At 51.1% G+C, this 16,756-nt stretch overlaps 1 protein-coding gene across 2 annotated transcripts in view; it reads left to right on the top strand.

Annotated features, from left to right (window-relative positions):
- LOC144153792 (uncharacterized) overlaps nt 1-16,756 on the top strand; it is a 176,349-nt gene that overhangs the window by 120,414 nt on the left and 39,179 nt on the right. For both annotated transcript variants that reach the window (XM_077685522.1, XM_077685523.1), the window contains exons 2-6: nt 231-3,575; nt 5,281-5,373; nt 7,997-8,020; nt 8,774-8,968; nt 13,413-13,508. In XM_077685522.1, coding sequence (XP_077541648.1) covers nt 231-3,575; nt 5,281-5,373; nt 7,997-8,020; nt 8,774-8,968; nt 13,413-13,508 — 3,753 coding nt within the window. The remainder of the gene's footprint in view (nt 1-230; nt 3,576-5,280; nt 5,374-7,996; nt 8,021-8,773; nt 8,969-13,412; nt 13,509-16,756) is intronic.

Raw genomic sequence — 16,756 nt, 5'->3', positions numbered from 1 at the left:
CAAAATGTTTAAATTCACATCATAAGTACTGAATTAATGGACATTTTATTTCTGGGAAGATCTGAAAATAGCTTCGAACGTCGGTAATAAACTGAAAAAACTTTGTTTAGAGCCAAATCTTATGTATAAATTGCGTAAAGTTACGTTCCAACCGCGTGGTTCTTTGCATGTGCGCTGTAAGCCTTGTCAGTAGGCCCGTGATGACGCCCGAACTCCCTTCTCTCTCGCAGGAGGCTCCTTGGACGCGTCCCGGCTGACGCTTCGCCCTGCTGCGTCGCTGGACCTGGTGGACGCCGGCACGCAGGTGGACCTCTCGGCCGACACGATCGCCTACGACTCCGACGATGACATGATGAAGCGCAAGATCAGCGCACTGCGCAGCCGCAAGGGCCACCCCATCTACTCGCGCGAAGACATCCGCGAACAGTACTGCATCACGCGCAAGGAGATCGCCGTCCTCGACGACCGGGGCGCCACCCGGGGCCTCTTCGGCTGCCTCGCCGCGCAGGGCAGCGCGGCCGACGGAGGAAGTCCCTGCAACGCGGCCCTCTTCTCGTGCGTCCACCGAGCCTCGAGCGACGAGAACATCCCGCCGGCTGCCCAGCAGTCGAGGGACGACGATGACGACTTCGCAAGCTCGGGTTTCCGACGACGACCCAAGCCCTTCTGCTTGCAGGACCCCAAGCTGCGCTTCAGCAACCTGGACGCGGCCGACAGCGACTCGGTGCGCGTCGTGGTCCACTCTCGGTCCTTCTCGGCGCGGCCGAGGCTGCAGAGCTGTAACAGCTACGGCAGCACAAGCCAGGGCAGCCTGGCCAGCAGCAGCAACCTGAGCTATGCGTCGCGCTGCGCGTTTAGGCCGTCCAACCTGAGCCTGCCATATGAGCGAGGGGGCACGCTGGGCCAGTGTCACAGCGTGGATGCCCTGAACGACGCCTCGTGGAGGCGTCGGAGCGACGGCGGCGTCGGGGTGCCCGACGCGCTGCTGCTCGACGACCGCCGGGCGAAACACGTCAGCTTCGATTCCCACGCCCTGGTCCGCAGCAACACGGTCGCTGGCGGCCTGGAAGACGTCGAGCTCAGCCTCGGAGGCCCCGCCGCCACGTCCACGCCGCTGGGGCGCCGCGCCGTATCAACGCCGGACGGTTCCCGAGAAAGGCTCTTGGACGCTCGCCATTACCAAGATTCTTTCGAGAGATCCGCGTTCGGGCGCCGACGAGCCCTGGTAAAAACGCAGGCGACGCAGACTGAGACTGTTCACAGAACAAAGGCCTCTCTTCCTGCGTACCTCACGCTGTCCCCGAGAGCGGCTAGGGGGGCCAAGCACAAAGCCACCCGCCGGCGAAAGGCCAAAGAAACACGTCGCGCCGGCACGTCCGTCAGCGACGACAGTGACGAAGAGGACGTCATGGAGGTCGACCTCGTCAGCAAGCAGCAGAGGCTGCTCCCGTCTCCCAAACAGCACAAGCAGGGAAAGCATGACAGCTCCCCATTGACGTTAGACGGCATCTGCTCGGAGTCTAAAAGCCCCCGCACCAAAGGCCATATGGAGGAGCTAAGCAGAGCCCTCTCCAAGATAGATCCACTGAGGGAGCCCAGAAGCAGCGCTAGGTCCACTCCCGTCAACCAGAAGCACGATGACGTTGCGCTCAGTAGAGAGAGCCGGCGAGAAGTGGTCAGTAACCAGCATCATTCAGGACCGCGAGTGGAACACCTGTCGACAGCAAAGCAATACCCTTCCAGAGACACCCGTAGGAGAGAAGAGAAGAGAATCATCCACGCCTCTCAGGCTGAGGGACTCACGTCTCCGGAGAGTGAGTCCTCCAGCAGCCAGTTCACTGAGCGCGAATCCTCGCGGAGCGAACGTTCCACCAGCAGTTCTGGACCTGCCGTGGCGGCTAAACTGCGAGATGCAAACGCAGAAGCCGGCCGGCAGGACACGACCAGCGAGAGCACCTCGGAGTACGTAACGGCCACCGAGCACTCCGCCAAGAGCCGGGAAGCCGAAGAAACGAGCAGCGGCACTCTAGCCCGCCGCGATGGCACCGACACGTCATTCGAGACTGCGTCATCGGCCAGCCTCTTCAGCTCCCCGTCGTCGAAAAACGGAGCACGCACAAAGACGCCTTCACCGAAAGCGCAGGACCGGAGGGACGTGACCCGGGAGCCGGAAGAGGCGGGACTCTCTTCCGAGGAGACAGAGAAGGGCCACAACGACTCGTCGGACGAATCGACCAAAAAGGAAGAGCAGCAGCTGTCTTCAGAGTCCGGAGAGTACTCGCTGGGGCGCGCCGAAGGAGTGGACGAAGACGACGAAGACAGGACGGACAAGTCCGACGATGAAGAGGTCGCGCTGGAGAGGGATGCCGAGAGCAGGCCGATGTCCCAAGCCGAAGAGTTTTCCGAATGCGGCACCGTGCCTCACCAGCCGCCCGATCTGATGCGCACGACATTCTTCGACCAGGCGGGGGCGTGCTTATCCCGTAACGATGAAGACGCGGACGACATGGAGCCCATCATGATGCCCCTGATGACGTTCCGCGACGTCCAGAATGCGATTAACCGCTCCGAGATCCGACAATATGACGAGCTCTCCACGGTGTCCGAGGTTTCCGAAGAGAACAGCAACTCGGACCAGCAAATCACCGAACGCTACCAACCACCAGTGCCAGACGTCGTCAGCAAGCCGGAAGCACCGACAACTTTCACGCAACCCCCGCCCCCGTTGAACCTACCGGCAAAACCACCACCACCGCTCCCCGCACCACCGCAAGAAGAACCGCCGGAACAGCGTCGTTCGTTGGAAGAAAACCCGCCGCCCGAAGAACACCCGCCGCCTGATGAACGCTTGCCTCCACTGTCCCCAGACCAGCCCCAGCCGCCATTGCAGTACTCGTCGTCCGAATATCTCGACTCGGAAGAAGTGGCCACACCAAGCTTCGACAGTGCCACGACTTCGGGCAGTTTCAACATGGACCTGCCGCCGGCAGCCGAGCCGTCACTCGAGGCGAGCCACGCGTCCAACGTATCGACGACCACGACCGACTCGGATGGAAAGAGTGTAGTTGTCGTTGAAGGTGAGTCGGCGCGCACTGACGACAGCACGGACGTAACGGACAGTTCGACCTCAACGCAAGGCCGCCGTCGGCCCCCCGAGGCGCCCCGGCAGCAACCTGACGGGGGCGGCGCCATTCCGAAGCAGCAGGGGGGGAGTGCCGAGCATAGACGGCGGCGCGAGCGTGCGGCCCGCGTCCGCTGGGAGACTATGGACGCCACCCACTCGGCCGGCTCCGAGGAGGTGTGGCGCAAGGCCGAGCAGAGCGGGCGCCGGTCGCGCTCCCTTCCGCGCAGTCCCGAGGGCAGGGCCCTGGACGCGGCCGTGTGCAGCCAGTGCGGCGAGAAGGTGCGAGAACACCGCGTGCCCGGGGCCTACTCTTGGGAGCGGCCGCTGAGCCGCGGACACTGCCCGGACGGACGCCGCTCGGCGCCCTGCCCGGACTTCGGCCGTGGACGCATGATACCGCCGTACGCGTCCGCCGACATGTACGAAGACGACGATGACGACGAGGACGCCGGTAAGACTGCCGCGACAGGACTCGGCGGGGGCGCAATTAGGGTAGTCGTCGCGAGAACTACTTGTCTAGTTGGCCTATAAACTACTCTAGACCACGAAGCTCGGACTCCTTGCAGCGGTCGGTTTCAAAGGACTCTGCAACACTGCCGATAAACGCTTTCACTCTTTCCTTCGTGTCTGGGGGCGCATTGCAAAAACTTCCATGGAGCGGCACTGTGTGATTCGCTCGTCGCAGCATATGCACCCTCTCTTTCTGCTTCGCGCTTGCGGCTTTATTTGTAAGCGAGTACGAAATGCGTTTACTGCAAGGAAGCCAGCCAATATCCGCTGTATCGCTGTAATGACGTAATTCGAGCCCTTGAAGACCGAAAAAGAGAGAAAAATTTTTTAGCAAGTTTCTAAGTCACTTCATAAGCGCAAAGCAGTAATTCTTGGCGGACGTACTTTTGACCCCTTATGCCAAGTACTGAGCGTGTTTTTTTACTACGTTCTGAAAGCATGCAGAATATAAAAAAAAGACAAAAAAAGTGTTGCAGGGTCCCTTTAACTTCTTCTAAATACCGTCATAACACACCGGGGCCGTGGTTGAAACGTGCGTTAATTTCAGCCAACTAACTTCTCCGATTTTCAGTAATTAAGCATTCAATGCCTTCTCCCGGTACAAGTTTTGTTGCAGCTTTGTTGCCACAGTAGCAGCAGGAAACCAGGATAAGAAGAAAGCGGAAGGACAGGGAAGGGATCGGAGAAAGTTGGGGACAAGGAATAGAATCAAGTAAAACGCACGCGCAATGATAGCCTTTCCGAGACAGGATACGGAGTTTTGTGTCGACAGTCGTGGAGACGGAGGAACCCTCTCGTCCGCTTCTGTGAATATGGTGGTAGGTTAAAAGAAAACGTGAAGTGCCTCAGCATGCAAGCGACTCGGCACAGTGGAATGCTCTCACCCGCTGGCAGAAAAGTGGCTGTGATCGAAGCAGGCTGCCTGTGACCTGGATAGACCACACACAGGATGGCGCTGGTGTAAAGCGTCAAGTAAAGAAACGGCGAAAATGCGAGGACCGATGTTTTTCACGAATGATGGCCCCGCCAGCTGTACGGCCCCGCGCGTGACGGGCTGGATACCTGTAGCCACAGAGTTTCATACTAATACATACTACAGGGAAATCTGGCGCCACTGTCTATGGAAGCCAAGCTTCAGCGAGCGTTCCGCAATGTCCCGGGCAGGCACGTTCCACTTCTCCAAGGTATGGCTCATGAACAGGCTGTGGAGAAAAAGCAACAATATTACTGCAGAAGTTTAATCGAATTTATTTTATCTTTTTAAAATTGAAGCTCAGGAAAGATTTATTTGTCAGTGATTATTTAGAAGCTGCATGCAAGAGGAACAAGAAAACGATGTTACCCTTTTTTGTTGATTTCGGCTTCGAAACAAAAAAGAAGCAATGTGGCTAACCGAGCCAGGAGGGCGAGGAACGTCGCTAGCTGCAATGGCGGCGCCCACGACGGCCCGCGACTGCAGCGACAGGTTTCCCTCTAGTATATATTAGTATGAACCACTATGCCTGTAGCAAGTACTGTACGTGACTATGCTCCCGCATTGGATGCTTGGCACTGCGCACGACATTTAGGGCTCCCTTCCCGACCTGCACCGCGGTGAGCCTAAAGGGAATAACCATTTGCGTGACTATATCAATCCTCTTTTGCAGGCATTCATACGAAGAGCTATAGGCAAACAAGCTGGCTCTACATCAGCAGCGAACACGAACTGCAAGCATGGAGACAGCACTTGAGGACCCAATGTAAGCTCGCCGGGAGAAATGTCGCCAGAGGTTTATTTTTTATTATTTATTTATTTATTTATTTATTTATTTATTTATTTATTTATTTATTTATTTATTTATTTATTCATTCATTCATTTGTTTGTTTGTTTGTATGTCGATTGATTGATTGATTGATTGATTGATTGATTGATTGATTGATTGATTGATTGATTGATTGATTGATTGATTGATTGATTGATTGATTGATTGATTGATTGATTGAGGGAGGGAGGGAGGGAGGGAGGGAGGGAGGGAGGGAGGGAGGGGAAGTGAAAGGGCTAGGTAAAGACTTCAGGCGAATTTTCTGTGGCAATTACGGCTGCAGAGCGTCAGAAATTGTAAAAACAATTGTGTACACCAAATTAACATCCCATGTGCCTGATTATTCATTATCCCCAATTTCTCTCTGCTTCACGCGCACAGGTTATTTTGCTTGTCACTGCAACTCGGCCTCTCTTTCGCGCTAATCAGCAGCTATGTTGGTGCTTTCATGGAGCGCCTCAAATAAGCGAGTCACCGAAATCAATAGCGCCGTGATTAGCGCTAACAACGCCTTTCGGAGAGTTCGACGTTTCGAGCAGGCCCCCAGCGACGCATTAGTGGCAGCCTCGATATATAGGAGCGGTTCCAGGGATGAGCTTTTTGAGAGCTAGTAAACCATTGTGGTGTGTGGCGCCAGCTCTAGTATACTATAGTGTACAACAAAAGTTCCAACACCAAGAACAAAAGGACCGCATGAAGAGGCCATTTAGGCATCTCAGCCGCTAAAGAGGCCGTTGAGACGGCCAGTGCACTATGACTAACTCGATTACAAGGCCCATAAGGAGTAATTAGAGCACGAGCACGAAAAGAATCGGTGTGACTGGCCCTGGTAGTGGCCCCATTATCATGGCTATAATGCCCTCACTTCAGGGCTGTGCGCAACGCCACTGAGAACCCAGCAGAGGCGAGATTAATAGCACCAGGGCTCGCCCGTAGCTTTCACCATTATTATCCGTGCGAGCACCATTTTATGACGCCATTTCCGAGCGTTTTATACACTACTTTAATGCGAAAGCAGTAGACCGCTCGGTAGGTCAAAAGTCCCGCATCGTCGCTATATAACCGAGAGATGACGGACAAAATGGTCGACGACGCAAAAAGAAAACATCGCATGTCAAAGAATGCTCTGAATGGCGCTATATTTCTCAGAAAAGCTCAGTAAAGTAGGTGAGTTTAAAATATAAATAGGTAAACTCGGTTCTGGAAGGGGAATCGAACCCAGGACCTCCACAATGCGATACAAGTACGCATCCCCAATGCCTCGGAGTATGGATGGTTAAGGTGGACCTCGTGAATGCAGTGCCACAAGAGGCGTGTGCTGCGTGCTGCATGGCACGAGTAATTTTAGCATGATAATTACCGAAGTAATAATTAATCGAGTAGTAAAAGCGCTTTTCGCTGATTCTTCACTTTGCTTGGTGGTGCGAACGCAGGTATGCGCTTGTGTGGTGTTAGAGCTAACGTTACGTGTGGATCCCTAACGTCGTCTAGCGGTATTCGCAGCTTTCCAATGTGTTTTGCGCAGCTTTGCAAGTTTTAAGGCCTCATGTTACGCCTAAGTAACGTTAAACCGACATATAGATCTAAAAAGGGCCATATACCAAGGCTGTTAGAGTAACGGATAAAATAAGAAAAGAGGAGAAGGTGGCAATAACAGCAAAAAATGGGATTTACGCAAGCACCGCGATGAGCTTGGTACTCATGCCGCTTCCTCACCCGAGAGGTGCATCAGTCACTAGTGATTTAAGGCGCTATGGCGGCGCCCTCAAAACCGGTGTATCTTTTCGGCAGTCGGGCAGTAATGGCTTCGCTTTGACTTCATCAAAAGTAGCGTTTAAGTTCCCACGTAATTTTTCAGTGAAATATCGCACAGGCAATGCTTTATGCTCAATTACTTAATTAAGCAAAATGTTCTGCCAGTGTAAGAGCGTCACCGATGCAATTTCTCGATTGCTAGAAAACTTAGTAAATTCGTTTATGTAGGCTCAACAAAGGGCAAGGTAACACTATTTCCAGCAGAGGTAGCATTCATTTACACTGCAACAGTTGTAGGGATGCACGTTAAAGATCCCCAAAGGGTCAAAATTAATCCGGAGCCCTAGTCCACGGGTAGCTTCGGCGAGTTATACACCATAATGCAATTCAGTTTTCACGAAAAACCTCGTAATCGTGTAGAAAGCTCGAATCAAGGTCCAGAAGCAACAGTGAGGGAGAGAACATATTTCTTAAGTTTTTTCGGATGCTCTGTATCTGCAGATAGGCGCTGCTACAAAGCGGTAGTTCCTCAGAACATTGATGTGGGATAGGGAGGCTTATTAATAAGCTAACTTCAACGAAAATACAACCTCACAGTCCTTCCATTTAACGACTTTTTTTTCTGAATGAAATGAAATGCCTTCTATTAGGTCAGTATTACTAAAATGTCAATTCAATTAAAGTGTTATTGATTTTAGGTCTGTCTACTAAACCTTCAAGGTCAGCCTTTCTTGCCGACGTAGAATCATAAAAGACGGCTTCTCGGTGCCTCGATAATAAGACATCTTTGCTTTCCCTTTCAAGCATCCAGGAGAAGAGCTAGGAAAGGTGAGTATTCATAAAAAACTAACACGGAAGTCTGCGTAGGTTCGTTGAAGTTCATTTCTTGAAAGCCCCCGGAAAAGACGACATACGGTGTACAAAGCACCGTTCACTGTTCTCCAATCTTATTTTCTTGTTCTTGCGCCACCTTTTCGCGCTATTTTCAAATACGCCAACAAGCCCGTGCAGGCGAATATGCGTTCTTGATTTTGTCATTTCATCGATTTCCATTTAACCTGCCATTCGAGAAGAAAGACGAGGTCAAGTTCACAAACAATGGCGCGCACTAGTTTGCTTATCTATTCATCGACGTGCCTTCAACGCCATTAAGTTCAGGGGGCTGAATAGGAACAAAGGAGAGAAAATGCAGTTGACTAAAAAAGAAGAAAAAAAACCTAATGATAAAAGCAGCTGGAAAATAAGGGCAGATATCTCACTTCTCAGGCTCTGAGTGAAGTCTGTACAAAATTCAGCCTGCCAATTTGAAAAAAAAAAACGCTAGAAACGAAGTAGGTTTAGAAGGTTGCACTATTTTACCTAGCCTTTATTATAATTGAGGAGCTAAGGGGCCTCTATTTGACCTCGATATTTCTGGTTATATAGAGGTAGAGGAACTTTAAAATGTGCACTTTTTTTGTTTAAGGGGGAGCGTTTTCTTGATACCGGAAGCGAAAACGAACAGCAAGAGCTTTTAAGATTAGCAAGGCGCGGTTGTACGAGTCTCTAACCGACCCTCCCCACCCCGGCCGGGGGTCGCAGAGAGCAGCAGCGTCCTGTCGGACTCGTCGCCCTCGTCTTCGTCGTCGTCGTCACCCGCGCCGAGCCGCTCGAGCTCCCCAGACTCGACCGAGTCCGAACGCGAGTTCCGACGCCAGTACGTAACCATCACGCACCGCATGATCCACCGGAAGGCCAGCGTGGAGATGTACCGCCGGATCGCTCACCGATGCTTCGGTGAGAGACCGCCCTCCCCTCACGATGGCCCTTTTTCCCCTACCTGTGAGATTTTGTTGCGGAAGGCCAGTGTGGAAAGTCTGCTTTCTCTTCTCTTCGGGCTGAAAAACGGGCGTCAACGGAAGGGGTTCCGTAAAAAGTCGCTCCTTCAGCGAATACGGCTCCTTTTCCATATGACCAGTTTTTTGGGAGAACGAAACCCGTTCCATTGAAATCCGTTTTTACAGCACAGAGAAAGTAGTAAGCAGGTTTGGGCGCATACGTGCAGGGACGTTTGCCCTGAGGATGAGAGAGAGAGAGAGAGAGAGAGAGAGAGAGAGAGAGAGAGAGAGAGAGAGAGAGAGAGAGAGAGAGAGAGAGAGAGAGAGAGAACTCTTTATTGGGGGCTTTAGAGGTCAGCTCTGCTGGCGGCAGTTCTTGCTACGCCAGATGGGGATGATTATAATGCAGTGAAGTGAATGTGAGAGATTGGGAAGGCAACAATTAGAGAGACAACAAAAGTTAAATAAAAATGGCACGCAATGAAATGCAAGAAAAAAACTAAATAATATCGAGTAAAAAATGTAAACCGAATGGTGCCCGGGAAGCGCAGATCGCCTAACAGCAGAAAGGAGGAAAGGATCACATGACGACGCGAACGCGTACAGATGTTGCCATGCGCACAATGCAAGAATTACGAAGCTTTGTCTAGTCCAGCATCCCGCAAAAAACGCAGCAGAATTTTTTTCCCTAAAGATAAGTCATTGTTGTTGGCCCAGAGTCCAAGAAAGTGACGGAACTGAAGGCTTGCTCCACGTCGTACACGAGACAGTCAGCTAGCCGCTGTTACTCGCGCAGCGGAAAATCGCGGGCAGATACACAACAAGTGCTCGGTAGTCTCGCGCACAGCGCAGGTGAGGCACAGTGGTGAATGCTCCCACCCTATTTTAAACTTGAAGCTTCACGTGTAAGCCACGTTGAGACGCAAACAATGCAGTACACCTTTGAACGCTTTACTTAGGTCGGGTGGAACACGGAATTTATAGAGAGGGTCAATACCATACAGAGGTGGATATCCGCTGCGAGGGTCCTGCCACATTAACATTTTCTCACTCCCTGTGAACCCTGAGGATGGGAAATGCATAATTCCGATGATATTCCACGTTTCTCCTCTAGTAGATCCGCTATAACAGCACTCAAGTTGGGAGTGTCGGTAACGCTGGGAAAATGTTTAATGATTGTCGTCCATTCAAATACACGGGTGTCTAGGGAAGCGGGTTGGAGTTCCACCTCGCGCTTTTATGCACGTGACCAAGTACGCCGCTTTTTCTGAGACTCAACAAACGCGCTTGGTTATACGTTTTCCTGATCAGCTGTGAACTAACTACTCTCACTACTACTCCCAACTCGGAAAAGCTGCTGTGAACTAATCAACTTGGAAGTATTCCAACTCTATTTTAGAAACGATCCTGATTTGGCATCCCGAAGCCGTTTTGTCACGACCTTGACTACAGTGGGCGCACATTATTTGGGTTGCAGCCAGCAACGCCGCGAGATTGGATTCTCACATGAAGCCCCCTGGAAACTATGCCTTTAGGCAATTTTAATCATCGTGTCCTCTTACGCAGTCTAGCAGACTCCTCGTGAATTCCGCGGCATTTAAACCAACTGAGCTTGTTTACCTGACGACAACCTCAGTAAGGTCGGCCAGATCTTGTTTTAATGTGGAGCTGTTAAGGCTAACGCCCCCGTATGATGAGAAAAGCCGCTCCCCTCCCCTCCCTCCTGTTCGCCTACGGCGCTTCGTGTTTTCATAAAAGATAGCATATATTGCCCATAAATGTCTCACTTGCAATGCATTTGTCTTTAGAAATGAAGCGGTTCTTCTTGTGAATTTTTTAAGCCGCGCTGCTTCGTCACAGTTTAAAAAGATCGGTAAAATCCCGTTGTTTACAAGCTGGCTTTCCCACAATGCGTGCTACGCAGTGAAGCCTACTCACAATGCCGCTGGACGGTTCCCCTGCGCGAAAGCGCGGTTTGAGCAGAAGTTTGTGGCCAACCAACAACCCACAAACATCTCCGCTGGTCATTCACCTTCCCAAGCTGGAATTGCACTGATATTTTATAAGGGAATCAATTCGCGACGTATCTTTATTTCATTCCGGCTACTAGCCGAAAACTGCACCCCATAATAAGCTTAACGTCCAGTTTATACATCAATCACCATAAAACCCAAACGGGATGCTGACCGTAATGACCACGGTGACCGTTTCGTGACGTCAACGGCGCACGGCGCCGCATTCGTCTGTGCGATGTTTAGTTCGGAATTCCTACGAAATCCTGGCACCACGGATGGAGATCGCTGTTACTCACCACAGTTCTGACGGTCCTTGTCCTGCTCGGCCGGTGTTAGCCGCACTATCGTAAAAACTCGATAATGGCCGTAAAAGAGACCCGACGATAAGCGACGAACGGTGCTGAGATCCAGGGAGGCCGACGTATTCGTTATCGATTTAGACCGCGGCGGCGGCCAATCCAATTTTCTGGCTCGTATACGCGTCGCGCGCAGATGACAAGGTTGAAGCTGTCAGCAAAAATTATCCAGGCTCGGGGCTCCTCGAGACTCGGGCGCATCTTCGCGACATGTCACTTCGGCTTAGCCCTCGGCCCGCTCTCCTCCGGACAGCCTCGGCCACCGCTGCGCTTATGCTTTGGACGGAATAGCGAAGGCCGTGCATGCATTGAACGCTGCTTCGCATCAGATAGAGTTACGTAATCGCAAGAGACGTTGTATTCGGAAGCCCCATGTTGGCTCTAGCGATTAGCGCTTGTTCTCCAAGCTCAGCCCTTTAGCCAGCTGTGTATATAGCTGAGAAATATCTGAAAAATCAAAATGTCTGTGACCGACAGATATGGGGCGTAGAAAGCCCTGCAATGTCGCGCTTGTGATTATTCAACAATCTATACGATCATGGGCATATTCACGGCTATTTAGAGATTTCTCGCTTGGGCTGTACGCTTCTACTTTCCCTGAAATTTTCCCGTGTAGCTAAATTTAGTGAAACTTGACACCGCACAAGAAGAAAACGTTTTACGTAGTCACAGTGGAAGACTGAGTCGCGTTCGTATCAGCTCTTGACAAAGCCCAGAGTCTTGCGTTGAGGTCACCAGAGTTAAGTACAGCGCTTCTGTTTTAAACGTATTAGTCGCACACTGATTAATTTAACGCTGTCTTCATTCCCCATTTACTGTTGCTTTAAGATGGTGTCACTCTGCTCCTTTCTTCTCAAACTAGAATAGCGCACTGCTCGTACATTTCTGCGCGCGTATGAAAGGCACTGACTCCCGCCACCTGCGCACAGCATGTTCCATAAGTAACCGCGCGCTGGCATAGACGTGGATTCATTTCCAACTTCAGCCGTTGGTAATAATGCATGTATGCATAGATCTTTATTTAACAAGTAACGGGCTAATAAAAATTCGGAGCAGATCTCTCCGAGGGTTCCGCAGCGATGCGAAGCAAATCTTGTTTCCGTCGCTTGAGTGACTTTCCACCGCTTCACGATGCCATTCCCGTTCTTTACTTTACGCCATTGCTCGCGTCTTCGCTGCCGTTGCTGCGAAGAACGCGCTCTATTCGCATTACTTCGTGCCGCTGTTCTCTGCCGGAGTGCTTCTTCTACCGTTAAGGCGCTTGCACGGCAATCATGTTTCACAGCGTAGCTGCTTACGGTGCGCTGTCGAGAGATTCCGGCGTAACTCGCTCGCTCAGAATGATCATCGTTAATGTCATTGTCGTCAGACTAATACCAGAGTCCTTCAATGCTTCTGATTCGTCACAGCGTATCACGGGAATCTGGCGCCATCTGGTGCCTTCTATGCACATCACAAAACTGAAATCGTATCTCGGCGAGAAGGGTACCTTTGGTTTCAGCTAAGAAGTGACTAGGAAGACCCCGTAGAACCAACCAGAGCGCGTCCTTCAGGAAAGCAGCCACGTAGTAACTGTGGGCGATTAAGCGTCTTCACGGGGCAGCTGCAGACAGGAAGCCAGTTCTCAAGCGCACCTGACGACGCCGACATGGATCAATGTATAAAAAAGCTCGCTTCAAAGAATCATCTCTGGAAGATTATTCTACTTGTTGTGAGTTGCCGAGTTAAAAAAAAACACCTGAGAACGCCGCCACACGAGGAAACCTAAACAGGTTGTGTCTGAGATAGTGAGAATAATTCTAATAGAGATGACGTTACGTCAGTGCGCTGCAACGGCTAATTCGGCACTCCGCCGTGATCAGTAATGGGATGGATCTCGCCATTTTTTCCCCCGTCTGCTCGATTCACTGGCGCCAGTGGCGATTACCATCGACCTCGGGGAGCCAACTGCCGAGGACCAGTGATTATTTGAGGCGCGGAGAAAGGGCCCGATTCAGGAAAGCAGCGTGTACAGCGTCCCTTTTCTTTGCAGAGGCCACGAAGACCGTGAGGATAGAGAAGAACAACGGTGAGTTCGGGTTCCGCATCCATGGAAGCCACCCGGTTGTCGTCTCGGCCATCGAGAAAGGTGAGCGTCAATAACGCTTCAAACGGGGCTAGTTTGGGCAGCATCTTAGTTGCGCAGAAAGTTACAGGGAACAGAGACCTGAACGCAAAATACCAGTACACTTGCGCTTTTAGTTCACGCCTTCTTGCCCTCTTGTGAACTCTTGCACCACTGTAGCTAGCAAAGGTGAAGTTGCCTTCACGTAATAGATGGGAGGGAGGGAGGCGGCGTGACGCCCAGAGCCATGTTTGCGTCAAGCGGTTGGGTCGGCGCGGCCGATTTATACGACAGCGCAGTAGTGACGATCCAAGGTTCATTTGCTCGAAAGTAGGCACGTCACGCTTCAGTCGCTTCACATTGTTACATCAAGGCAGGGTTCTCTTGGGACACAAAAAGGTACAACCAATGGGAATTTTTTTTAATAACAGCGACGCTGTTTAGCTAATCGTAATTTTTAGCGTCCGCAGTTAAAAATACCAAGAAATTGCCGAGCGCACGCCCGTGAGCGCGGCCGTTGCGGCGACCGCCCGGCAGTTAAAAAAACCAAGAGAATGCCTAGCGCTCGTGTGTGCGTGCCTCGCGACGACCGCGCAGCACCCCCCGCGCGCATTCTTCAAGCCAAGCATACCCACTTAGAGAAATATTGGCCAAGATCGGCAAAAAAAAAAATACTCCAGCGTTCACCGTACTCGCGGCAACACTTGCTCGAAACGAGAAAGACACGTCATAGCGTACGCCCTTCGAATGGGATGTCGGATGATTATCACTTCTAGATAAATGAAAGAAGCTCACAGTTATAGCGCACAGAGTAAAAAGCGTTGTGGTGGGGAAGAAAAAGCAAATCGGCTGCAATCGTGGACATAAACATTCGTGATTGTCGTGAAAGTTGCGTACAGCGTCGCTACCTTCAAGTCTCACGCGTCAGTGTGGGCTTCCTTCATTTTTTAACAGCGGAGCTCTGTATGGCTAGGTTCCTCCTCGTGGAGCTTTCGTCTCCGTGTCCAAAAACTTCCCAGCGCTCTCTATGAGGAAGTCAAATGAAGCCAGTAACGCATGTGCTGGCACCATGAGCTGACACCTGGCGTTGCAAAAGAAAAGCTAAGAAACCACCCAATGCACATAACGCCGGATTCCGTACACGTAGGATTTCGTACCGCTCGGTGTTGTGCCGTGACTCTACACGCCAAACGGAGGCGTGTACCCCCGGTACTGTACAGCTCTGCTGGTCCTCCACCTTCGCAGGGCAAGTTTTTTTACGCTCGAGAGCTACACCTGAGTGCGGTGTAGGGATGCGGATACCGTATTTTCGCGTGTATAACCCGCACCAAAAGTGCGAATATTTCAGGGGTGAAGTAGAGGTGCGGATTATATGAGAGGTATTACCTTTGGTGCAGCTTCACCACAATGCGCGTTGGGCCGTGATGCCCCTACAGCAGTAACTGCGACTAAGCCACTGTTTTCCCATTGACATTGCTTATTTTGCACACACAGCTCAACAATATACCAACTGAAAAAATGTATGCGACAAGTCATCTAGTTACGTAGTCAGCAAACTAAGTTTTTTTTTTTTTCATAAACAAATGTGTAATGTTGCTTGAGTAGTAGCTTTGGTTCATCCTTTTATGTATAAAATATGCGGGCAATACCTGGGGACGTTTTTTTTTTATTCGTCGGCGTAAAGTGGGGGTGCGGGTTATATGCAGGGTCGGGTTATACGTGCGAAAATACGGTAGATCGTGACCATGTTCGGAAACTTAACGTGCGCGGTAAGCAGGCTCATTTACAGCTGTCAGTGGGCTTTCCATGGTGGCAGGTTGTACTTTTGTGTGCACTGGCACGCGAAAGTGGAATTGCACTTGGAGCCAAATTCACCTCACTTTTGAAACAAACCCCGCTCGCTCGCTCGCTCGCTCACAACCTAGGCTCACCACGCCATCTTATGTCGTGGGTATGCGCGTATAAGGCAAAGCATGCTTTAAAAGAAATCTGTGGCACAATAAATACAGCCGCCAATCAATACGGCCCTGTGTCCCGTCCCTGTGGCGCCCGCACGAGCTATTAATCTCCCCAGATTGCGTCGCGCCTATCGACATGCGCTGCAAGCCTTTCATCGGCATAATTCCGTCCGGCCTGCATTACTTTTCTGTCGGTTCTCCGGAGCAGCCCAGTCGATAAGAAACAAATGATACGGCTTTTGTTCGGGTCTCGCACATGGACCTCTCCGCTAAGAAATCGCTCTTTTTCCCTTTTTTGAAGCGCATCCACTGCCCATTCAGTCCCTTCCTCTATATATCTCTTCTGTTTAAGGAACTCCCTATTATGTATTCGGTTTCGCTATTGCATCTATCTGGTTCTGTATCTCGCTTCATGTTTTTGTCAGGCATAGGACACAGACAATGGTTGCAACATGCGTGCGTGCATGCATTGCGTTGCTTTGCGTTTCGTTGATGTGCGTGCGTGTGCGCGTGCGTGAGTGCCTGCTAGCGTCGCTTTGCGTACGTGCGTGCGAAACACTGTACGGAAGTGGCGTAGCCAGAAATATTTTTCGAGGGGTGTTATACCCTGCCGGAAAAAAATTTAAAAAGATAGTCTGAGCCCGAAACAATATCTTATTTTCGTTTTCATGTCATTTTCTCTTTTTTACATTTATATGTATGGATGAAGTGTGTAAAAACTATGGACGAAAAAAAAAGGCCGAAACGAGGGACGGGGATTCGTCACAAAATTTCGAGGTGTTTTCTGACACCACAAACCCCCGCCCTTCCGGCTACACCCTTGCTGTATGAGACCCACAACCACTGCCTTCCCTGTGGCTGCGTCCACGTGACTGCACCTACTATGCCACTGGGCTCTTGCCTATCATTAGAAGAAACAAAAATTAGAGCTGCAGAAAAGTGAAAGGGGGGGGGAGGGGGGGTTGCCACGAACATTTCAGCAGCCAGCACTAGCATACTGGGAGTGGAGAATGAGGGTGAATAAAGGTGCCAGCGTACTTCGCGTTGGCGCTAGCTGTGCAGGACGGAGAACCCCCTTGTGAAGGTTCACCTAAAAGCACAGAAAACGACTCGTCATATATATATATTTTTTTACCGTCCCTGCATGCGCTATGTATCCCGCACAGCTCTTCAACAAGAAAGACAAGCGATTATTGACCGCACCGACGAGCAACTGCTTGTCTGCTGCTAGCCTCACGCACGAAACTGTCGCGCAACTGCTAACTCATCATTTCCCGGCGGGATCATAGTACCGAAAAATCCCCTGTTATGTTC

The sequence above is a fragment of the Haemaphysalis longicornis genome, unplaced genomic scaffold, assembly GCF_048455015.1.
Source record: "Haemaphysalis longicornis isolate Haplotype H1 unplaced genomic scaffold, Haemaphysalis longicornis Haplotype H1 scaffold_9, whole genome shotgun sequence".
Lineage (NCBI taxonomy): Eukaryota > Metazoa > Arthropoda > Arachnida > Ixodida > Ixodidae > Haemaphysalis > Haemaphysalis longicornis.
Note: the sequence above shows the minus strand (reverse complement) of the source record. Positions and strands in the feature narration are given on the sequence as shown.